This window comes from Peromyscus maniculatus, chromosome 3 (genome assembly GCF_049852395.1).
Source record: "Peromyscus maniculatus bairdii isolate BWxNUB_F1_BW_parent chromosome 3, HU_Pman_BW_mat_3.1, whole genome shotgun sequence".
In the NCBI taxonomy this organism is placed as follows: Eukaryota; Metazoa; Chordata; class Mammalia; order Rodentia; family Cricetidae; genus Peromyscus; species Peromyscus maniculatus.
This window is the reverse complement of record NC_134854.1, coordinates 56,107,527-56,132,169: the sequence shown is the minus strand read 5'-3', so window position 1 is coordinate 56,132,169 and position 24,643 is coordinate 56,107,527. Positions and strand designations below refer to the sequence as shown.

The 24,643-nt window shown below is 45.1% G+C and overlaps 1 protein-coding gene across 1 annotated transcript; it reads left to right on the top strand.

Annotated features, from left to right (window-relative positions):
* Positions 1-459: 459 nt before the first annotated feature.
* Positions 460-24,094, top strand: Stra8 (stimulated by retinoic acid 8). Its single transcript, XM_016008654.3, has 8 exons — positions 460-654; positions 4,289-4,364; positions 4,802-4,886; positions 7,007-7,213; positions 7,999-8,284; positions 10,224-10,297; positions 21,081-21,192; positions 23,843-24,094. The coding sequence occupies exons 1-8, from the start codon at positions 463-465 to the stop codon at positions 23,915-23,917; spliced, it is 1,107 nt and encodes a 368-aa protein (XP_015864140.2). The 5' UTR covers positions 460-462; the 3' UTR covers positions 23,918-24,094.
* Positions 24,095-24,643: the final 549 nt, after the last annotated feature.

Sequence of the window (24,643 nt, the reverse complement as noted above, 5' to 3'; positions counted from 1 at the left end):
CAGTGGGCATTTTGATGGAGTTTCTCTGGTTTTCATTTCCATTTGTAATCACTCCCTATACCAAAGAAAGGCTGTTCTTAAGGTTAGAAAGATCACACAGTGTGGAACCCAAGCTTGTCCGGCTTTGAGCATCCTGTGAAGGTCAAGCTCTCGAGGTTCAGGTGTGATCTTGGCTGCAGAAATGCATGTCTCTGAGTCCCTGTAATGTGCTAGCATCTTGCAGGGGCGAGCCCCAGTGCCCCTCAACTGAAAGTCCGCCGTAAGTGGTTTGTGATCTTAGGAATCAAGCTTCAGAAGGAGATCTGGGGTCCACCTGGGGTTTGCTGTGTGCCTTGTTGGCTATATTCACCACCTCAGGAACTGCCTTCATTCTGCCTGTCTGTCTGTCTGTCTGTGTGTCTTCCTCAATGTTGTGTCTTTAACATGCAGTGATAAAAGGGGTATATTGTGTTGTAGATTATAATGGCCACCCCTGGAGAAGGCAACCAATCCAGTGCTGAAGGGTCACCGCAGCCAGAGGTACAGCTGCAGCAACTTGAGCCTCGGGTGGCCCGCAGACGCCTGTCCCAGGCCCGCCACCGAGCCACCCTGGCCGGGCTCTTCAACAACCTGAGGAAGACAGTCTACTCCCAGTCTGACCTCACAGCTTCGAAGGTACGGGGGCCGAGGGCTGCAGGAAGCGTTTCTCCACATGGGATTGCAGAGTGAGGAAAGAGCTGGCCTGGAGTGGCCAGCCCTGCTGCCCACGGGCAGACTGTCAAAGCCATGCGTCTCCCCCAGCTGCAGAGCAGCCCGACCTAAGAGGGGAAATTATGGGTCTGAGGGAAATATGTGGTCACTTGGTGACTTTGTGTGTCCTGTTTGTGGGCAACAGCCAGCCTCCGACAGACACTCCAGGACCCTGTACATCTATCTACACACACACACACACACACACACACACACACACACACACACGCACGCACGCACGCACGCACACACGCACGCGCACACGCACACACACATGGACAACACCAGAAGTGCACACACATGCATGTGCTATACCGCACATTGCATTCATGTGCATGCTCAGTGTATCTGCACACATTGTGGGTTGTATGTATTAACCGGTTTGTTCCCCCAGGCCTTAGGGCTCTCCAGGTGCCCACTGATCTTTCCCTACTCTCTCTCTTTTTTTTTTTTTTTAAAAAAACTGATGCTGATGTTTGAGGCAGTCTCCATGGAGCTCAGGCTGGCCTGGAACTTTCCAGAGAACAGGCCAGCCTTGAAGTCACACCCTCCTGCCTTTGCCTCCCCAGGGCTAGGATGAGAGGCGTGCACCACCCAGCTCTTCTTCTTCTTCTTCTCAGCCATCCTTTTAGCTGCTGTTGAACAATACATTAGTTAATCAGCTGGCAGAAACTGAAGAAAGGCCCGGTAGATGGGGTTAGAAGAAATCAAGTTCATAACAGTGGGAGCATTACAGGAGGCCACAGCGGAGAGTCCTGTATTTCCTCACTCTCTCTCTTTTTTTTTTTTTTTTGGTTTTTCGAGACAGGGTTTCTCTGTGTAGCTTTGCACCTTTCCTGGAACTCACTTGGTAGCCCAGGCTGGCCTCGAACTCACAGAGATCCGCCTGCCTCTGCCTCCCGAGTGCTGGGATTAAAGGCGTGTGCCACCACCGCCCGGCTTTTCCTCACCCTCTTAACAGAAGGGGGGGGAGACTTGATCTCCTGTAGTAGAAGACAAGGCCAAAAAGAAGCTGTGTTCGCACTCCAAGCCCTGATGCTCTTTCCACGTCTCCCTCTCTGAACTCTTTGTCGTCTGGTGTCTCTTCCCAGCTAGTGGGCTTCCTTCCAGGGATGGTACCTTCAGCAGAGCAGCAGCCATGAACTTTTAAGGTCTTCTGTTCATAGACTTCCCAGAGGATTCTCATTTGGGGTCGGGGTAGGACGACACAGAAAAGCTCCTGAGCAGGTCCAGGCCTCTGGAAATTTTAAAAGGCGGCACCTGACCATTCTGTATAAAGCTCTGACTGGCACCTGTACTGTTATCAGCTGCAGGAATCCCACAGAGACCCCCACCTGTCCGTGGAGAAGGGTGGGGTTCCGGTGAGTTGTGGAGGAAAGCCAAGTTCGGCAACTCAGGATGCAGGTGCGGGAGGCAGACCTTTCCCCAGGCCGGAGCTCTGCTCTCATCCACTGAAGGCCGTAGGAACCTAGAGTCCCTTCAGAGACTAGTGCAGAAGTGTTCACAGACTAGCAGGACAGACAGACAGAAACGGGCAGCCAGGGCCTTGCTGTAAGCCCGACAGTGTAAGACATGCAGCTAAATTTGGAGACAAACCATGTGCACCCCCAAAATTTAGACTTCCTGCTTTAGCAGGTAAGAGCATGGCTCTTGAGTAGTCTCAGTGAGTGGGAGGCCAGTCACTTCTGGCCTTCGGTTACCACGTCTGTTAAACAAGGGAAGACTAATGGCTTCCTCACAGGTCTCGATGGGCCTTCCAAGACTCACAGGAAATGATGAGCGTTGCCGTCAGACGTTCATACTATTGTTTCCCAGCAAATTGAGTTATTTATTCCCCACATCTCTGCTCACATCATTCCCATTTTACAGACCAGGAGACTGAGGCCCTGAAAATTTAATTGTCTGCGTTGCATGGCACGGCCACAGTGCTTGGGGACCCAGCTGTCCACTGGGTTTCTTTCTTGGTTACTTGAGGGACAATTTGGGCTTCTGCATGAAGAAAGTCGCTCCGTGAGAGTGATGCGTGACGAGGTCCTCATAGTTCTCCAAGGCTGCCACAGAGAGACAGCAAACACGGGGTGGGGGTGCCTAACACAGCAGTGAATTGGCGGGCTTCTGGAGGCTGGGAGTCCAAGGCCAGGCTGCCCCTCCCTCTGGCAGCCTCAGGGGAAGCCTTTGTGCCTCCACGAGGTTCTGGCATCTTCCAACAATTCCTGTCGTTCCTTGACTTGTAGTGGCGCCACTCCAGCCACACGTCTGTGTCACCCCGCCTTCCTGTCATCTTCTCTCTGTGTCGCGCTGTTCTGTCTCTGTCCACACTTCTCCTTTCCATAAGGACATCACTCATATTGAATTGGGGACCAGCCCAAAGGGTTCCATTTTAACATGGCTACCCTATCCCCCAGATAGATAGATAGATAGATAGATAGATAGATAGATAGATACATACATACATACATACATACATACATACATACATAGATGGGTGGATGGATGGATGGATGGATGGGTGGGTGGGTGGGTAGATAGATAGGTAGATAGATAGATAGGTAAATAGATAGATAGATTGATAGATAGATAGATAGATAGATAGATAGATAGATAGATAGATAGATAGATAGATAGATAGATAGATAGGTAGGTAGAGTCACTATCACAGCTGCCAGAGGTAGGGACCTCAGCATATCTTTTTCTTTGTGGTGGTGGGGTGAGTGGGAGACATTTCAGTCCTAAGAAAGTGGGTCTACTGAAAGCAATTTAAAGGGCAAGAGAGATGGCCCAGCAGGTAAAGGTGCTTGCCATCCAGCCTAGTGACCTGAGTTCGATTCCCAGAATCCACATGGTAGACTGAGGGAAGGACCCCTGAAAGTTGTCCTGTTGCCTCTACATGGGCATTGTGGCACACCCCCATCATAAAAATAAATGTTTAAAAAATAGAAATGAGGGGGCTGGAGAGATGGCTCAGCAGTTAAGAGCACTAGCTGCTCTTCTAGAGGACCCAGGTTCAAGTCCCAGCACCCACACAGCAGCTCACAACTGTCTGTAACTCCAATTCCAGGGCTTCTGACATTCTCACACAGACCTCCATGCAGGCAAAACACCAATGAACATAAAATAAAAATAAATTATATATTAAAAATAGAAATGAAAAAAGTACTCTAGAAAAAATACCAATGTGTCTGGCTCCCCTGGTGCAGCAGGAATGTAAGGAGATGTGTGTCTCAGGTGGTAGAGAGTCTACCTAGCATGTACCATCCCCAGTACTATAAACCAGGCTTGGTGGTGCACACTTGTAAATTCAGCATTCTGGAAGAATCACAAGTTTTAGGTCGTCCTTGGATACACATGTGCTTGAGTTCACACTGGGCTACATGAGACCCGGCCTCCAACAAAGAGAAGAAAAGAATGCAAGGGGAGGGCTGAGGTACCGCTGAGCCAAGACAGGCCACTGGCTCTGGACCAGAATGTCAGTATCAGTATCGCAGACTGAGAAGGGTCCATAAAAGAAAATAGTCTCTGCAGGGAGAGGCTGTCTTTTCAACAATGTCTCTGTCCTCAGTGGCAGGTACTGAATAAGACGAAGATTCATATTCAGGAACTGGAAGAAACCCTGGATAATCTGCTGAAGCTCAAAGGCAAGAGACCCCTCCCCGGAGAAGGCGGGCTCAGGTTCCCACTGAAGGCAGAGACTGGGTTACACAACATTGGCAGATTCATGTTAGGAGCAAATGTATCAGGCACCGTGCTTGGGCCATAACTTGCCCATCCCTGGGAACTTACAGCCTGACAGCACGGGTCCCCAGGCTGTGTGGGTTTGATGAGTTCCCTCACGGGACACTGCTGGAGGCACCTGACCTCAGCCTTAGAGACCAGCGAGGAAGTAACCCAGTACTTGACCTGAGATCTCCCCTTATGTCTTGGAGGAGAGGTGGGAAATGGACTCTGCACTCTCTACACCAGGGAGAGTCAGGTTTTCTGTGCCCCCTCATAGGCTCCCTGAACCAGACAGGCAGGAGAGACCCAAAGGGTCTGGTTTTTCTCTTTATGACTCTTGCCCTCTCCTCCCTGATAGGATCCTTCAACTTGGAGGATGGGAATGCTAGCAGCTTAGAGGAGGTCAAGGAAGAATATGCCAGAATGTACTCTGAGGATGACAGGTAAGGCCTGGCAGGCACCAGGAGGAGGGAGCCTCTTGTCTTTCTCTGGAAGCCTTCAATGCTGAGGTACAGCAGCCTACAGTAAGCAAGGCCATCAGGGCTGCTCATTCTGGGGGGAACTCTGTTCTCCTTTATATTAATAACATGGCTTGGATATTCTTCCTAAATGATCTACGCTTATGACCGAAATCAGAAAATTACAGAAAAGCATGAAACACTATCATCTCACCTCTCAAAGAAAAGTCATGTTAACTCTGAGGGCTATCCTCCCATCTGGTATTTTTAGTTTTCCACACTACTTTAGAGAAATGAGATCATGGAGTTTACCCATGTACCTTGGTGTGTGTGTGATAATATATATATATTAGTTGATATATATCAACTAATAGCTTTATTTATAGGAAAACACCAATCCTGGCCTTTTCAAGTCGCATGGAAATACAAGCCAAATCAGACTTCTCAGAGCCAGAGCAGCCACGGTGTCTTAAGGGCAAGATGGGTGTTACAGGCGTGGAAGAGTCACCGCTGGTGTCCCGGTCAGACTTGAGCAGAGGCTGGCTTGAGGACTGTCCTTGTCCCATTGGTGGTTATTTTTCTCGTCACTGGGACTCAGATACCGGAGATGACATCTCCAAGGAGGAAGCGTTTCTTTTGCTCAGCTGCAGAGAGTTCAGTCCACGGTTGCTTGGCCTCACGAGCTTGAACAGGACATCATGGCAGCAGGAATGTGTGGAAGGGGAGGGCTGTCCACCTCGCAGAAGACAGGGAGCAAAGAGAGGGATAAGAAGGGCCCAGGGATGAGACCCCCCTCCATAGCCCCACCCCAGTGGCCTGCTGCCTCTAGCTAGCCCCTACAATCTTTTGTTTCCAGGACTCCCAAAATAGTGTCACCAACAGAGACCAAGCCTTAACACATGAGACTTTGGGGAGCAGTGGGAGGGGACTTCACATCCAAACCCTCACAGAAGTCGAGTTTTCCATTAAGATTCTCATTGCCTGTGCCTTTCATGCACGCTGGGTAGGAATCGTCTCCGCTCTGCATGGCTGTCAAAATATGATGTGATTCCCTTTCCCATGCACGGAACCCACAGGCTCCAGAGGGGCTCTGACTACATCTTAGACTTGAGGGGCAACCAGCAGGCCCCTGTTATCTCCAGGGGCCCCATGGCATACCGTTGGAGATGGCTCCAGTGGCATGATGGATGTCCAGGTTGGCCTCTGAGGAGACCCAGAGTGCAAGCCGTGTTTACGCATCCCAGAGAGGGCTACAAACTACGTGCTGTTACAGCCTACCCAAATCTGCTGCTTGAAGGGGCATTGTTGCTCACGGTTCGTGTTTGTTTGTTTTTGGTGTGGACACTTAGAACTTTTATTTTCTTCTCTATACTTCTTGCTCTGGTTTCCAAAATTTTATTTTATTTTTAAGTCAAATACCTGAATTTTTTTGTTTTGTTCTTATTTTATGTGTATGGGTGTGTTGCCTGCCTGTATGTCTGTGCGTCATGTGCCTGCAGTGTACCTGGAGACTGGGGCCTCGATCCCCAGGACTGGAGTTACAGACAGATGGTTATGAGCAGCCATGTGGGTGCTGAGACTGGAACCTGGGTCCTTTGGAAGAGCAGCCAGTGCTCTTAACCACTGAGCCGTCGCTCCAGTCCTGTTTTCCAGATTCTTAAACAATGAATGTATATTATACCCTATGGGAAATAATTATTAAATATATATTATTGGCTAATTTAATATTTAATATTAATTACATTAACAATATAATATTAAATATTAGATATATTATAGCCTAGTGGAAAAATTTATTAAAAATCAAGTTATACCTTGTGAAGACCTTAAAAACATGTCAAGAAGAAAAAAATCCCCTCCAATCTCCCTCCATACAGGCTTTGTCATGTTCCTGCTCACAGAGGAAGGAGATAAGCTCCTGGGTTTTCCTCTGTAGCCTGTGGATATGGTAAATTGACTAATTTCAAATGATGCACCCCCATCTTGTATTCCCAAGGGCTACTTGACAATTCTCTATACAGTTAGTACAGCTGTGTCACGAATTTCTGTGTCGTGTTCACTGACAGTGTGTGCCTAGCACTCTCTTGATTCTGACTCTCCCCCAGCATACTCCTGAACGGGTTTCCTCAGAACGTTTCCCCGCCGTGGTGCCTCACTGAGGCTCTTGGGAAGGATGCTGAGGAAGGAGGGCATGATGAAGAGAGAGAGGAGGAGGGGAAACAGGAAGAGGAGGAAGAGGAGGAAGAGGAGAAAAAAGTGGATCTCTCACAGTCCTCTGACAGTCTGTTGCCAGATCTCCTGGAATTTGAACGGTGCGTACAATGCGGTGGAGTGGTTTACTCCCACAGGGAGATTCTGCGGGGGAGGGGGGCAGATACTCCGACTGGCCTGTGCGGTGGCCTCCAAGCATGCGTGGTTCAGACCAGGTCCCAAGTCACCGAACTGCTGGATCTCCATGTCCCCGATGGAGACCAGCTCAGGGGCTTTGCAAACACTGTTGAAGTTACATGCGTGTAGCAGATCCACTGTTCTTATTGAGAATGGGTGTTTCTTGGAGGTCCCTAGGGAAAGAGGGTTGCTGATGGTAATTCCTAGTGTCCACCCCTCCTTCTACCACATACACACCTCTGAAGTCTACTTCTGGAGGCAGAGAACCAGGCCACATCCGCACTTATAGAGAGATAGTGACTGGCTTACTCAAACACCTCCTCCACAGAATTAAGTCCCTCCAGCAGCCATGTTGGCTTCCAGAGGCGTGAACTGGAGACAGGGAGGTTCACTCCATAGCTGAGTCTTTCAAGCCCAAAACTGAAGGAGTGTAGCAGACCAGCTACTTCATGGCCTCAGAATGTTCCATAGTGAGGGGAGTTAACACAGCCATGCTTTCCACAGGCAGAGTGCTTTAGGAGCAGAAGAAATAGGAGAGACATAAATCTGTGTCCTCCGTGGCCCTCAAGATGACTTCTGCATTCCTGGGGCCCGGGGAAGGCAAAGACAAAACTATGCTGTCAGTAAACCAAGGAATGGTAGCCATGAGCTGTGGCCTGATCATAAGGAGCCGGCTCCAGGTCTGAGGGACACACCTCTTCTGTTCCAGGTACCTCAACTTTTACAAGCAGACGATGGATCTCCTGACCATGAACGGCATCATCTCCCCCCAGGAAGTGACGCTCCCCATCGTCTCCGCGGCCATCTCCCACCTGTGGCAGACCCTCTCCGAGGAGAAGAAGGCCTGTCTCCTGCAGGTGTGGGAGCAGCAGAACAGCAGCTTCTCGGACCTCACAGAGGCCTGTCTGGAACTGGCCTGTGTGGAGGGCAGCGTGAAGGACAGCGGGGTAGACAGCCAAGGGGCCAGCTGCTCACTGGAATCCACCCCAGAAGAGGTGATTAGACCTGGGGGCGGGAGCCGTCCTTTGCCTCGGCTTTCTTAATGCCCCTCCGTGGGTGACTCACGGGAGGGCTTTGTGTATGTGAGGACAGTGAGCGGCCTGCCATGTGTGGACTAATTACTTGCGGTTAGCTGGGGGCGCTCTATCTGTGGGAAGGAACACAGAGTTGATAGACACAGGAGCACAGGCCCTTCCATGGCCCCTTTCCATTGTCTCTGAAGTGACAACAGGGATGTGAGGGAAGACACCAAACGTGTCCAGAAAACTAGCTGGATGGCCGAAGTCTCAGAGGCGTGTGTTCCGGGGGCAAATTGGGGAAGACTGTCGAGCAGATGCTCGCCCTCTGGGAAAGAATGGCGTATGCTGGGTAGGAGTGAGAGCCCCTGGCACACCCGCCAGCGCCCACCCAATCAGGGCCAGCGAACCCCTCTGGTCCCCTCAGGGTGGTGCCAGTGTGAGTGGGTGTCAGAGAAGAGGAAGCAGGTCCAGTCACACCCTTAGTTCAAGCATTTCTCCTGCAGTGTTTGGCGCCTTCTTACGCCAGTTAAGTATTAAGTCTTCTAATCTGTGATTCAAATTGACCTCGGCACCCTGTGTTTTTATTCGCTAAGTCTCCCAATCGGAAGTCTAAATCATATTTGTTTGAACACTTAACACTCTGCTTGAATCCAAATTCAGAAGAAGCAGGACCAAAAACTTGTAAACAATAAGATTCTAAGCTGGAAGTGCATTCCCATATTATTAATCATTGCAGTTTTTATCTTATAGCACAGTGAAGGAATGCCGACAGAGAAATAGGTCAGTGTGTCAGCAGTGTCTCTGCAGGATAGTTACTCAGTGATTCTTAGTTCACCTCTTCCTGGTTCAGAACTCCCACGATGTTCATGAAGTTTTTTTATGAAGCACACAATCTTTAATACCGTCAAAGTATTCGAGTCTTACATACATACATAATACATACATACATACATAATGCACACATATGTACATACATGCATATGTAATTCTACAGCTGCACTGTTGGCATTGGGAAATTAACAACAAACAAAATTGTTGACTCATGGTTCTGGGGGCTGAGAAAGCCACACTTCCTGTGCTGACCTCTGGCTAGGTCCTTCTGGATATGTCTTCACATTAGAGGGGAGGGGAGGAGGAAGGAGGGAGAATTTTACTATTTTATTTTTAATTATGAAAGTGTGTGTGTGTGTGTGTGTGTGTGTGTGTGTGTGTGTGTGTGCATGCGCACACACGAGTACAGGTGTCTACAGAGTTGAAAAAGCATCAGATCCCCTGGAGCTGGACTTAGAGGATGTTGTGAACTGTCTAGTGTAGGTTCCAGGAACCGAACTTGGGTCCTTTGCAAGAGCCTTGTGTGCTATTAGCCACTGGGCCAGCTCTCCAGCCTTTAAAGCCCAAGATCAGATATTAAGAGTTTTGGAGTGAACGGGATGTTGGACTGTAGCAGTTGTGACTTGTTTTATAAGAGAGAGTTTGAGAGAAGTACCTGCTGGTCTTGCCTTGGAAGTCTTGTCATCCCACAGCCTTCCCTTGTACTCAGCTACCCCGGATGAGATCGGGGTTATGTGCTGTAGACTTGAATAGATCTGGGGAGGTTTGAATGGTTTGGGTGGGCCTTTCCTGGCTGTAAATTGAGGCTTGGTTTTGGCCAATGCCTCTCATGTCTGAGTTGCTGCCATTTTTAGAAGGGAGAGGGTAACAGCCAGCAGCTCTTTCTCCTCCCTCAGTCACTCCCTGAGAAGACCACTGAGCAGAAAAACACTGAGTTTGGGGCGAGGTGTGACACGCGTGTGTTTCTGATGTGCAGGTCGCTAAGAAAGAGCCTGTGTGCTGCTCTTGGCCCAGCAGCCCCAGGCATGCAGTGGACGGCAGCGACAGTTCTGACACAGGCGATGGTGTGCTTGCTTTCTTCCAGGTCCTCTTTGAAGATGCTTTCGATGTGGCCAGTTTCCTGGACAAGAGTGAGTCTCAGCATATGCCTAACATCAGGTGAGGAAGGTGATATAGGAAGGTATGTGTGGGTGTGAGAGTACATCTGGGTGAGTGTGTGGTGTGCATATGTGAAGTTCTGTGAGTGTGCATATAGGTGTGAGACTGTATTGAGTGTGGGGGGTTGGGAGGGTGCATGCCTGCCTCATTCCTGAGATGTGCGCTGCTACTCTTCTGCATCCCACAGATAGACACATAACCACCAGAGGAGAAAACTCATCCTCCCTGGCCCGAGGCTGACACACCGCCAGTTATCTGCTCCGGGTTCTGAGAGCGTGCATCTTACTTGCCTGCTTTCCCCATGTGTCTTGGTTCAGCTTGTGCCTGCTCTGGGCAGTCACAACCCTACTACTGGTCCATCCTTGCACAACATACCTTAGAAACAATTGACAGTTATTGCTCAAGGTTCTGGAGGCTGAACTTCTAGGTCAAGGCAGAGACAAAGTCTGGAGGAGGCCAGTTCCCTGTAGATACCACCTTCTCTGTGTAAACCGATCTCTGCAGGTCCTCTTTTATAAGAGTCCTGATCCCCTCCCATCATTCTGCAGGTTAGGTATCAGAATATAAGTCTGAGGGAAAATGCTGACCTGTGGCCTATGAGGCAGGCAGTGGCACAGAGAACCTGGGCCAACTTAGGAATAAGCTTTTGAAGGGATCTCTAAGTTGTACAAAGAGGGGGCGCTGGTGGAAACAGAGGAAGGAGGAGCAGAGGAAAGGATGTCTGCACCACGGTGAGAAGATGTGAAATGGGAGCTGGAAAGATTTAAAGCAAGGAGCAGCTTGTGGAGACTTTTTTTCCCCAAAGTGAGACAGTCCAGAATGGAAGCTCTGCAGCTGCCATTTGAGAGGCTGTGGTCTTGACTGGTGTCATGGCTAAAAATATGCCTGGCATGTTGATGTAACCAACCGTCTTATTAAATAAGAAACACAGAACCAATGTAAAAGAGAAAGCTGAGAGATCAGAGCTCAGAGCTAAAATCTCACCCTTCCTCCTGCGGTGTCCCAGCTTCCCGAAAGAGAGCTATTTCCCTGTGTGTAAGTCGTTTCATAGTCATTCTGCCTTCTCATTGGTGGTAAACCCAAACACGTGACTGCCTCGTCACTGTCTGAATATACAGCCCCCCAGGTCTTAAAGGCATATGTCTCCAATGCTGGCTGTATCCCTGAACACACAGAGATCTATGGGGTTAAAGGCGTGCGCCATCACCACCACACTCTGTCTATGGCTCTAATAGCTCTGACCCCCGGGCAACTTTATTTATTAACATACAATCAAAATCACATTTCAGTACAATTAGAATACCACCACATTTCCCCTTTTCTATTTTAATAAAAAGAAAAAAAGCAAAAGGTTATAACTAACATAAGAAAAACTATATACAAAAGTACAATAACTATATACAAGTAATAAATACCTAAACAGGTATTTGACAAATCAGAGAAAATAATTCCATTATCTATCCTATTTTGGTAAATCCAAGATGTATCTAATGCACTTTCTATCCTAATTAATTTTCAACTATAACTAACTAATCTTCAACCATAACTAACTAATCTTCAACTCCCTCAGAGACCCAAGAAGGAAATAATATTAGCTAACAAAAATAAAAACAGGAAGTGCATGCAAGCAAAAATTTGTGAGTTGACAGAAACAGCCAGCTGCCTGGGCAGTCACCTGAGGTTTCTCCGCAGTGTTGGGGCATCATCTTCAGCCTATAGGCTTAGTGTATCTGACAGACTCATTTGTGAAGTAGGATGTACACAAGGTCAACAGTTCAACCTCACATTGGGTGAGAGCAGTCCATATACCAGAAACACCTGAATTCCACTAGTGTCCTGTCATGATTCAGGATTTTAAATTCTGGAAATTGTTGACAGTTTTTGAATTCAGCTGTCCATTCTTCTTGGCTGTGTATATATGGCTTCATCTCAGCATCCACTTCTTCTCCACATCCCTCTATTAAATGCCAGTCTACTTTCGAGAGGCATGAGCTTTCAGCTGCTGTTCCATTGCACAACAGAAGCCATTGGCCCTCTGCCTGTTCAGCTGCCTTCGAAGAAAAGGGCACTGTACCTTTTCCGGATTGCGAAGGCCACTTCAGGGATGGGGCCATATTGGCCTGGCCTCAGAAGATGCCTTTTGATAAAACCATAACCACACTTGTTTTGGCAAGAATCAGTAGTCCCTTGTTTCGTGTTCTGTCTGTCCATTTTGTCCTGTTGATTCGAGGATACTTTGTTGTCCAGTGGCTAACTTTTGCCACAATGAAAGTTGACTCCATATGCAATTTCTTCAATGCCCATATTTTCTCTGAAGTAGATTGGTACTGCCAGGAGCCGACATGTCTCAAAAAAGAAAAATTTTCTAAGTTATTAAAACATTTTAAATGCCATATTCTGTAGATCTCTGAAGGGTTTGAAGATGACCTGTCTAAAACATCTCTGCTCAATTTTTTTTTTCCCCGAGACAGGGTTTCTCTTGTGTAGCTTTGCGCCTTTCCTGGAACTCACTTGGTAGCCCAGGCTGGCCTCAAACTCACAGAGATCTGCCTGCCTCTGCCTCCTGAGTGCTGGGATTAAAGGCGTGCGCCACCACCGCCCGGCCAATTTTTAAAACATATCTGATATGACTACAAGTTCTATTGTAATGTCTAACTACTACTTTCATTTCTTTATATCCTAATAGTTGGTAATAATAACATTCAAGGATCAGAAAATTGCATTACGTTGTTAAATGAATGGTATAAATACAATTAGAAATATACATATAGCATTTTCTAACAATATCAGTTTCAAATTTGTATACAAAACAATCCAATCCAATGTAAAGTATTTAAAACTAGTAATTGTCTTTTTCTTTTCTTTCTTTCTTTCTTTCTTTCTTTCTTTCTTTCTTTCTTTCTTTCTTTCTTTCTTTCTTTCTTTCTTTCTTTCTTTCTTTCTTTCTAACAAGAACCTTAAATCTAATCTCCTTTGCTTAGCCTTTTCCCTAACCCTTGACAACAACTTGTAACCAACCCCCCTAAACACTGAAAATTATCCCAGATCCAAAACCCATTAAAAAGACCAAAAAACCACCCGCCCCACACCACCTCTTTGGGAATGTGGGCGTCGTATTCTTAAAATTGTTTCCTGCTGGGTATGGGCGAAGTTTTCTTTATCCTGAAAGAAAAATTTTAGGTTAATTGTCAAATTCTTGGAAAGGTAACTATATCCTTCATTATCCAGTCTGTGTGTAATGCCAAAAAGTTCAGGGTTTATCTCAAGTCCTTATTTAAGTAGTCTTTGAGACTGGATCATCTCAGCTAGTCATCTCAAAATTGCTCTGAGCACCTTGTAGTTCAAAGCTGATCTGTGGATGATGTTTGTCAGCTTAATGATATTGTTGTTGTGGGGCCCCATCTTCTTTCTGGAGACTTCAGTTGATGTTAGGCCTGGCCGTGATTTCCTGCAGAAAACTAATAAGAGACTTGAACACAAAGACATATATATTCAGCTAATTGAAGCCTTTTTTTTTTAGAATTAGTTAGTACTCTATATGACCATTCATATCTTAACAAAGTTTAAAATGTATATATATCTATATATGTTAATCTTATAAATTTTGATATAAAATTCATACTTTAAGAAAAGTTTAAAGAATCAGAATAGAATCAAAGAGTTGAGATTAGTAATAGAATAGTCCCTTAATTAATTTGGTTTTTGTCCTGTCCCATAGCAGAAGATGGCTCTTTTATTCTGGCATGATACAGGGAGTTTGCATTTTCCTTTTAACAACATGCTTGAGTTTAAAGAAGGAGAGAGCCATTCTCCAACTCCAAAGTCAGCTTTAAATTTTAATTGAACTGGGACTATTAGAAGACCAATAGTGTTAAATCTTTAGAGAAAAGCAGAAACAAACATTTAGGAAGACATAAAATTTTTTAGATAATATATACCCATACGCCATTTCACTCTGTTTCTTGGGATAGATGATTTGTCCCTTTTCTTCAATTGTCTCATTTGTCCAGTGTTCTTCAGATTCCTTAACCTTCATTCTCCTAAAAGACAAAAACAAAAACCTTTCCCCAAGACTAATTTTGGGGATGTTCCTTTTTTGGCAAATTATTATCTGATTAAATGAAAAGGCATGTGTTACTGGTACAAGTTAGTTTAAATTGGATGTTCATGCTGGTTGATGAACTATCACCTCCTCTAATTAAGAGGTTTCTCTTGTTCAAATTGAACCTTTATCAATTTTGATGGTACCCACAGCTTATCTTCTCCTGTAGAAACAAAAGCAAAACCTCGTTCCCAGTGTAACACATATATTGGTTTTCATTCTGAGGTCAGCACATCCTTAAAGTATATGGGCTGATTTAATTCTGTAGTTTTTTTCTATTATCCAATGTCTCTCTGCAGCTGTTGTTCCTTTCTCATTGGCAATGAGAAAATTCAAAGTTAGAAGAGCATTATGCAGTCTGTTTCTGGGGGTTTTTGTTACCCCTTTCTGTTTATTTAGCATATCCTTTAGAGTTCTGTTTGATCTTTCTATAACTGCTTGACCTGTAGGATTATGTGGTATGCCTGTAATATGCTTTATATTGTAATAAGCAAAAAACTGTTTCATTTTAACAGAGACATATGATGGAGCATTGTCAGTTTTGATTTGTGCAGGTATACCCATGATGGCCATAACTTCTAGCAAATGAGTGATTACAGAATCAGCTTTTTCAGAACTCAAAGCAGTTGCCCATTTAAATCCTGAATAAGTATCGATGGTGTGGTGTACATATTTCAGATTTCCAAATTCTGCAAAGTGAAACACGTCCATCTGCCAGATTTCATTCCTCTGAGTACCCTTTGGGTTACATCCTGCTGGTAATGGCGTTTGATTGTAGAAGGAACAAGTAGGACATTTCTTTACTATTTCTTTGGGTTGTTGCCAGGTTATGGAGAAATCCTTTTTTAAACCTTTACTATTGACATGATGTTTTTTTATGAAATTCTGAGGCCTCCAGCACATTTCCTATCAATAATTTATCAATCTAATCATTGCCTTGTGCTAGAGGGCCTGGCAGACCAGTATGGGATCGAATGTGAGTTATATATAAAGGGTGATTCCTTTTCCTGATTGTATCTTGTAATTGAATAAATAGTGAAGTTAATTCTGAAGCATCAGGGATAAATTCTGCAGTCTCAATATGTAACACCACTCTTTCAGCATACTGAGAGTCAGTTACTATGTTGAGAGGTTCTGAAAAATCCATTAATACCAACAGAATAGCATACAATTCTGATTTTTGAACTGAATTATATGGACTTTGAACCACTTTACTTAAATTTTCTGATTTGTAACCTGCCTTTCCTTCTTTGTTGGCATCTGTATAAAATGTACGAACTCCAGATATGGGTTTTTGCCATACAATTCGAGGCAAGATCCAATCAGCTCTCTTTATAAGATCAATTCTATTGCTTTTAGGATATTTGCTGTTAATTTCTCCCAAAAAATTACTGCAAGCTCTTTGCCAAGTTTCACTTTCTGTCCATAATTTTTCAATGTCCTCCTTAGTTAATGGTACGACAATTTCTGCTGGGTCTATTCCTGCTAATTGACGAAGTCTCAATTTTCCTTTCCAAATCAAGTCAGAGATTTTTTTCCACATAAGTTTTTAATTTTTTATTTGGTATATTTGGTAAAAATATCCATTCCAATATAATATCTTCCCTCTGCATTAATATTCCAGTAGGAGAACGCCTAGAAGGTAAAATAACCAAAATGCAATCCAGCTTTGGATCAATACAATCCACGTGCCCTTCATGTACTTTCTTTTCTACCAAGGCCAATTCCTTCTCAGCTTCAGGTGATAATTCTCTTGGACTATTTAAGTCCTTGTCACCTTCTAAGGTTTTGAACAAATTAGTCAGTTCATCATTTTTTACCCCAACAATAGTTCGTAGATGAGAAATATCTCCAAATAATCTTTGAAAGTCATTAAGAGTCTGTAGTCTATCTCTCCTAATTTGCACCTTTTGGGGTCTAATCTTTTGTAACTCTATTTTATATCCTAAATAATTAATAGAATCTCCTCTTTGTATCTTTTCAGGAGCAATTTGTAATCCCCAGCAAGGCAAAATTTTCTTTACTTCTTCAAACATTCTTTCTAAAGTATCTGCATTTGAGTCAGCTAGTAAAATATCATCCATATAATGATAGATTATAGATTTAGGAAATTTTTTACGTATCACTTCCAATGGCTGTTGTACAAAATATTGGCACAGAGTTGGGCTATTCAACTTTCCCTGTGGGAGGACCCTCCATTGAAATCTTTTAACCGGTTGAGAATTATTATAAGTAGGCACTGTGAAAGCAAATCTTTCTTTGTCTTTTTCTTGTAAGGGTATTGAAAAGAAACAGTCTTTTAAATCAATAACTATGAGAGGCCATCCTTTTGGTAACAGAGTAGGCAAAGGCATCCCAGATTGTAGAGAGCCCATTGGCTGAATTACTTTGTTAATTGCTCTAAGGTCTGTTACCATTCTCCATTTACCAGATTTCTTTTTTTTTTTTTTTTTTTTTGGTTTTTCGAGACAGGGTTTCTCTGTGTAGCTTTGCGCCTTTCCTGGAGCTCACTTGGTAGCCCAGGCTGGCCTCGAACTCACAGAGATCCGCCTGGCTCTGCCTCCCGAGTGCTGGGATTAAAGGCGTGCGCCACCACCGCCCGGCCCAGATTTCTTTTTAATAACAAATACAGGAGAATTCCAAGGGCTGGTTGATTCTTCAATATGCTGAGCATTTAACTGTTCTTCTACCAGCTCTTGTAAAGCTTGGAGTTTCTCTGTTGTTAAAGGCCATTGCTGGACCCATACAGGCTTGTCTGTTAACCATTTTAAAGGTAGAGCTGTTGGTGTCTTTGGAAGATCATCAGTTGTTGTGCCCTGTTCTTGTATAATATGGATGGCTGGTGACCACTCATTAGAATAATATATTCTAATATTTCTCTCAGTAACATGTGCTAGTTTATGATTTGTTTCTGAGATTGGAGGGATGTTAATCTGAGTATTCCATTGTTGCAACAAGTCTCGACCCCACAGGTTCATAGTTATGTTAGCCACATATGGTTTTAATTTTCCTCTCTGTCCTTCTGGACCTATACATTCGAGCCATCTTGCACTCTGTTTCACCTGAGATAATGTCCCAATTCCTAACAGTTGAACGTTTACCTCCTGAAGAGGCCAAGTTGGATGCCAAAATTCTGGTGCAATTATGGTAATGTCCGCACCTGTGTCTACCAGACCAGACAACAAAACACCATTTATTTTTATCGTTAATTTTGGTCTTTGTTCATTAATAGCAGTTTGCCAAAAAATTTTCTTTATGTTTCCTCCTGAATTTTCTATTCTCTCTGTTTCATCATTCTGACCAGTATGATTTATTCCAATGGGCATTTGGTTATTTAATCGCTCAGAGCAGGGATTTCCTCTATGGCTGCAGGAAAGGTTTGAACTGGATTTGCAATGGGGGCCTGCGCGAGGCCCCTCTGGGAGTTTCCCGAAGACTGAGGCAAAGGATTACCCTGTCTGTCCTTTGTTGATCTACATTCGTTGGTCCAGTGTTTTCCCTTACCACACCTTCTGCATACTCCAGAAGGAAGGGGCATTCTGTTGCCATTGTTCCTTGAAGAAACATTGTTTCTAGGAATGACCTGTTTACAGTCCCTTTTCAAATGTCCTTGCTTTCCACATCCAAAACATCTAACATTCCTCAAACCTTTTGAAATTGCTTCTCCTACCCACATATCATCATGCTCATCAGCCTCAACATTGACTGTGTCTCTAATCCAGTCTTCCAAAAGTGCAGATCATGCCCTTAACGGCCTGATTATTCTTTTGCATGCTGCATTCGCATTCTCAAAGGCCAAAGATTCAATTATTGCCTTACTAGCTTCTGAATCCCAGACCATTCTCTTTACTGCTGAAGCCAGTCTTTGTGAAAAATCTGTAAAAGATTCTTTTGGGCCTTGCATAACCTTTGTAAATGACTCAGATTTTTTTCCTGGTTCCTCAACTCTGTCCCATGCATTCAAGGCTGCCGTTCGACATAAAATTAGGGTTTGGACATCATATAAACATTGTGTTTGTACTGAAGCATATTGGCCTTCTCCAATAAGCTGATCCTGGCAAACTTGTATTCCTTTATCCCTCCATTGTTTTTCTATGTTTTTAGCCTCATCCTTAAACCATGTTAGAAACTGAAGTCTCTGGCTGGGTTCCAGAAGAGCTTGTGCAAGGTCCTGCCAGTCCTGTGATACTATCCTATTATATGTTGACCAAGAGTTTAACATTTGCTTTACATATGGGGAATGCATGCCATAAGATACTATTGCCTCCTTAAACCTTTTTAAATCCAACATTTCAATTTGAGCCCAAATATTTTGTGTAGCCATTTGACCAGGCTTCTGCTGTACGGTTACAGGATAAATTAAGGGTGACTGTGTGAAAACAGGCTTTCTTTCTGTAACCTTATGATCCAGACTTGAAACAACTTCACTGTTAATTTCTTCTGTCTGAATTTTTACAGGTTTAACAAGTTTTTCTAAAGCTGTCATCCTGGCACTTAAATTGACTATGTTTTTAAACTGCAAAAGGAGGATAAGCATAATGATAAACTGCATAATTCCAACAATACTAAACCTCTCATATAGTTGTTCCATTGTCAGACTGCCCAAAATTTCGAACAAAACCCAATTTTCTTCCAATGTACACATAAAACCCATTTTTTTTAATGTGGAAAAAAAATTCTCTTTTAAATAGTTTCCTTTAAAATATCTGATATGTTATGACTTACCAAATCTGCATAGAACAGTAGAAATCCGAGAGGATTTTCAAAACAGCCACCTAGTGTCCGAGGTATAAATCCAGAGAGAGAGAGAGAGAGAGAGAGAGAGAGAGAGAGAGAGAGAGAGAGAGAACACGCACGAGAAAGCGTAGCCGGCTAAAGCTTAAATCCATCGACGTGTTCCCTCTTGAGCTGAGTCAAGGCTTGGCTCTGGCTTCCTTAAGCTCCGACCACGTGTGTTGGCTTTACAGGCATGGGCCTGTTCGCCAGGGCAGGTCTGAGTTGTTTGTAGCACTGGCTTTAAGCAAGCAGGCTTTAAGTAAGCAGCTCACAGTTAGTCCGGCCTGAGGCCAAGCAGACCTAGACCCGGGCTAGGAAGCCAACCGCCCGGTCTGCCGCCCTTGCGGGAAAGCGGACCTGCCGCCAAGCCAAGTGTTTTTTAATGGATTCTTGTCACGTTGGGCGCCAGATGTTGATGTAACCAACCGTCTTATTAAATAAGAAACACAGAACCAATGTAAAAGAAAAAGCCAAGAGATCAGAGCTCAGAGCTAAAATCTCACCTTTCCTCCTGCAGTGGTCTTAGCTTCCCGAAAGAGAGCTATTTCCCTGTGTTTAAGTCGTTTCATAGTCATTCTGCCTTCTCATTGGTGGTAAACCCAAACACGTGACTGCCTCGTCACTGTCTGTATGTACAGCCCCCCAGGTCTTAAAGGCATATGTCTCCAATGCTGGCTGTATCCCTGAACACACAGAGAAATATGGGGTTAAAGGCATGCATCATCACCACCACACTCTGTCTATGGCTCTAATAGCTCTGACCCCCGGGCAACTTTATTTATTAACATACAATCAAAATCACATTTTAGTACAATTAGAATACCACCACACTGGCATGTAAGATTTTTGCCATGGGACTAAGGGTCAGCCACATCCCTATGATCAGAGTGAACGGTCTTCCCAGTGGCAGCCTGGGCTTCGAGGAGTCCTGGAAGCCATGGCCTGGGTGGCTTCAAGCAGAACTTTAGGCTGCCTGGACACCCACCTTAGTTCCTCTGTTCCACCCCCTCCCCCAGGTCTCACCAAGCTTGGGGATTTCGAGGAAGCTATGAAATGTGAGCTTTTCTAAACCACCTATGTGTGGAGGCAAGTTTTGTAGCAAATGGCTAGAACCTGACATTCCTACTTCTGCACTGGGTTTAGGTTGTAAAAACAACTTTGTCACAAAGTTGCCGGTGGTGTTAGGAAGTCCTCATTCCACTGAAAAGACAAACCAAACAAACCAAACAAACAAAAACATACCTATCAAAATGTCTTTTCCTGCCTTCCATTGAAAAGGATTCCTGGGCTAACTGGAACACCCTTCCAGGAAGAAGTGAGGCAGGTCTGTCCTATGATACTCACAGCCTCTATACTACAAGGCACCAGCTGCACAGGGCTGCCCCTGAAGATAGAGAGGAAGGAGCCCACTAAGTAGAACTACTATTTGCTCAAAGCTGAGTACCATGGGGAAAATACTGAATGGGGACCGCTTCCTGGCTGAACTCACACTATGAACAACCTGAGTTGCCTCAGATGGACCCAGAACCATGAGCTCTGCTGCAGGAGACTGACTGAGAGCAAGAAGGGCTCTCAGCCCTTCACTCAGTAGGTCACAGCTTAGAACACTGTTAAGACACACAGCAGGCTTGCCACAGTCACTTTCCGGGCCTGCCAGACATGGCATTCCAGTGAGGTGGTACACACTTTCCGGGCCTGCCAGACACGGCATTCCAGTGAGGTGGTACACACTTTCAGGCCTGCCAGACACGGCATTCCAGTGAGGTGGTACACACTTTCCAGGAACAGCCCTCCTAGGCTACTCGAGAATTCAACTGGGTGCTTAAAGTTTGCACATTGAGCCAGTTTTCAGGGCACGGATGAAAGGTTGGGATTCTAAATGGTTTCTATTTCTTCTGCTGTCAGCTCTGTGTTTGCCAACTACAACCCAGAAAATCCAGAGGAGAAATTTCAGCTCTACATCCAGATCATTGATTTTTTTAAAGGCCTCTGCTGTGTTAACACTCCACTGAACCAGGTAAGGTAGAGGGGGGACAGCAGGACCCCTGCACAACACCTTTAAGACAGAAAAAAAAGAGGTCTTTTAGCAGGGAGGGCACTCTAGCCCACCCTGACCCCAAGCACCTCAGGGGCTTTCAGGCTCTCGGTTTTGCTCCAGGGTTGTTCTGCTTCAGTCCAGTGTCTCCTGTGCAGTGGAGGATACCAGGGAACTGAAGGAAGAGGCAGAGGGATGTCCTCCAGGACAGATCTGTAGTTTTTTTATTTTACTCTTTGCTCTTTGGGGGCCCACCGCCCAGCTCCCAAATAATCACACAGAGGCTTATTCTTACTTATGAATTCCTGGCCTTAGCTTGGCTTATTTCTAGCCAGTTTTTCTTAAATTATCCCATCTACCTTTTGCTTCTTGGCTTTTACCTTTCTTTATTTTATATACCTTTCTTTACTTCTTACTCTGTGGCTTGCTGTGTAGCTAGGTGGCTGGAGTCCTGATGTCCTCCTCCTTCTCTGACTCCTTGATCTTCTCTTCCCAGATTTCTCCTCCTATTTATTCTCTCTGCCTGCCAGCCCTGCCTATCCTTTCTCATGCCTCAATATTGGCCATTCAGCTTTTTATTAGACCAATCAGGTGTATTAGACAGGCAAAACAACACAGTTTCATAGAGTTAAACAAATGTAACATAAAAGAATGCAACACATCTTTGCATCACCAAATGTTCTACCACAGAAACAAATGTAACACATCTTCAACTAATATTCCACAACACAGATCTGCACAGGAGGCCTTTGAAGCAGGGCCCATTCCCAGGGGCTGGCTCCTAGCAGTCACATAAGTACTGTGTAAGCTATTGTAGTCTTCTGTGACTGTGGTAGTATTGGAGATCTTTTGAAGGCTAACTTCTCTCCTGAAAGCTGACATTAGAGCTGATGGTGACATAATTCACGCACAGCCATGACACAAGATAGAGCTGTCTGTTTAGAACAGTAATATGGCGCTGGCAAACACTTGTGATGAGGGCACAGTTTCCATACACAGAGCTGTGCGTACTTTGGCCTGTTTCTCGCCGGTTCCTCACTTCTCCCTGCTCACGCCACTTTCAACCCCACAGGGTCAGTAGCTGTCCCTGAAGTCCACTCTGTTTCCCACCAACCCTTACATGCCTGTCCCATAGCAGCCACCCCACTCTGTTGGATGTAGCTAGTGTATTTTGCCAAGAGTTTAAAAACAGATTTAACCTCCATGGCAGAAACAAAGAACAGAAATTAGGAGTCCACACTAGGCAGAGTGCTTGAACTTGACCCCTCCCAGGGATCACCCTGGGGTTCCATTAGCCATTCAGATTCCTGGTACCTCACGGTCCTTGTTCAGCTTAATAAGGATGGGACCTTAGAAGTCCGTGTTTTGAAAGTGGTGGTGCAGGAAGACTTGGGGGTAGACCGGTGTGCAAAGGGAAATTTCATTCTCTGCCAAGTGGCACCTCCAGCTCTCTGCTGGCCCTGTCACCTTCATGAGAGGGTGTGAATGAAGCTCTGTGGGCATCCCACTGCATTCTCTAAACAGTGACTTGAAACAGTCAGATTCACGCCATAGTTCTGGTGGCCAGAAGTCTGAATTGAAATGTTTAGCAGGGCTAGGCTGCTTCTGGAAGCTCTGGTGAAGAATCCTCTGGTGCCTTGCTCCAACTTCTGATGGTTCTGACAGTACTCAGCTCCTCCAGAGCAGCGGTAGAAGGGGGGATTTGCAGAGCTCGAATCCCACATCTAGGTATCACCCTTCGGAGCATAGCCTACTCTTGTTAGATGGTTGGCCAGTATTAGGATCCATAAGGATCAACCCCGATCTGCAGGGCTACCAAATAGCAGGGGTCACTTTCTGCTTGACAGAGAAAATAAAATAAAAAAATAAAATAAAATAAAATAAAATAAAAACTCTGGAATTAATTTTAAGGGAAGAGACAATAGAAAGTCCTGAGAGGGTGCCTGGCATCTTTGAAAAGAAAGAGAAGCCTTTGTGAAACACTATATTCTAAACTAACTACTAAACACTTAGCAGTCTTCCTTTTTTTCTTAAGTGTTTTTTCATAATAGGTGACCTCTACGTGGTATGAAATTCAAAACTTATTAAAAGATATTGAGTTAAATCTTCGTCTCTCTCCTGCCATTGTTCTTGCTCACTATCCCCTGCTTTTCCCCAGAGGCAATTGCCATGACCAGTTTCCTACACATCATTCCAAGGCAGTCTATGGATATTTATGTGTTCTTTCAAATACAATGGCTGCCTACTATGCACAGGGCCTTGCCCTTGGCTCTTTTCCTAATAGTCTGTACTGCAGATGAAGGCCCCATCACATTCCTTTTTTAAAAGCCAGCTGCATGGTCCATTGGTGGGTGCATCATGGCATAGGTTACCAGACTCTGTAGATGGGTATTTAGGTAAAGCTTTATGGTTTTCCCTCTCTTATGGGTGCCTGGAAATTCCACACCTGGGGCAAAAGCCCATTCTTCTCTGTCCTTCCTGGTGAACTAAATGGAACTGACCACGCCCCCTACCTGACCTGAAGCTGTAGGTGGAAAGTGGTAGACTGGAGAGCTGAGCCCACCCGGGAGGCTGGGACCTTCTTATCTGCCTGGATATGGGTTGATCCTAATTTTCAGCCTCTCATTCACAGGAACCAGATCCTGCAGTCGATGATGAAATGATGTTGCTCAAGTGCCTGGAAACCTTTGATGATGATGACCTGTAAAGCAGAAGGGCTGGGAAGGAGAGGGCTGAAGGAGGGGGTGGCTTTCAAGTTTGATTGCTAGTAGCTAGGTTACACCACCTTGTCTTCCAAGCCTCCTTGAGAAAGGCTGTTTCCAGAAGCCTTTTTGATGTTCTTCGTTTCTGGTTATTATAAAATGTTAAGAGAAGCATAACAAAAGTTGGTCTTCTGGGCTTATTGACTATAAGGAGCTAGTCTGTTGCAGGACACACAAGCACTGTGTCCCTGCTCAGAGATGGAGGGGGAGAGGTCATGTGTAGCCAAGGCCCAGGCCATGAGCTTTTCAAGAAGGCTATAAGCAAGGTCTATCCCTGTGGGTGCTGCAATACCAAGTCCTCTGAGCATGTTTTGGGCTCAGGACATTGCTGTGATGAGTTTTCCAGAGTCCTGAAGCTCAGTTGCTCATCTTATATGCTCTAGAAACCTGGGGGACAGTGCCCAGCTCAACCCTGTATTTCAGGGCCACAGAACATAGCCAGTACATCTGCTGCTCCTGCTTCAGGCCACGGGCTGGTTGCTGCAAAGACAGCCAGTGTTATAAGCACTTTGGGGTGAGGTTACTGGACACAGTGTGGGTATCCCTAGGCTTCCACACTGGAAGCTAGAGGGAATTTTGTGTCAACCTGACCAGGCTATGGTCTATATTTGGTCATATATCATTCTAGATGTCTCTATGAATTTATTTTTGTATGAGACTGCCGTTTAAAT

What these genes read in the sequence shown, in the direction of transcription:
- Stra8 (XM_016008654.3), top strand. Translation starts at nt 463, where the DNA reads ATGGCCACCCCTGGAGAAGGCAACCAATCCAGTGCTGAAGGGTCACCG. An exon ending in GATCTCCTGGAATTTGAACG is followed by an intron (nt 7,214 to 7,998) that starts GTGCGTACAATG and finishes CTTCTGTTCCAG; the next exon opens with GTACCTCAACTTTTACAAGC. An exon ending in CAGCATATGCCTAACATCAG is followed by an intron (nt 10,298 to 21,080) that starts GTGAGGAAGGTG and finishes TTCTGCTGTCAG; the next exon opens with CTCTGTGTTTGCCAACTACA.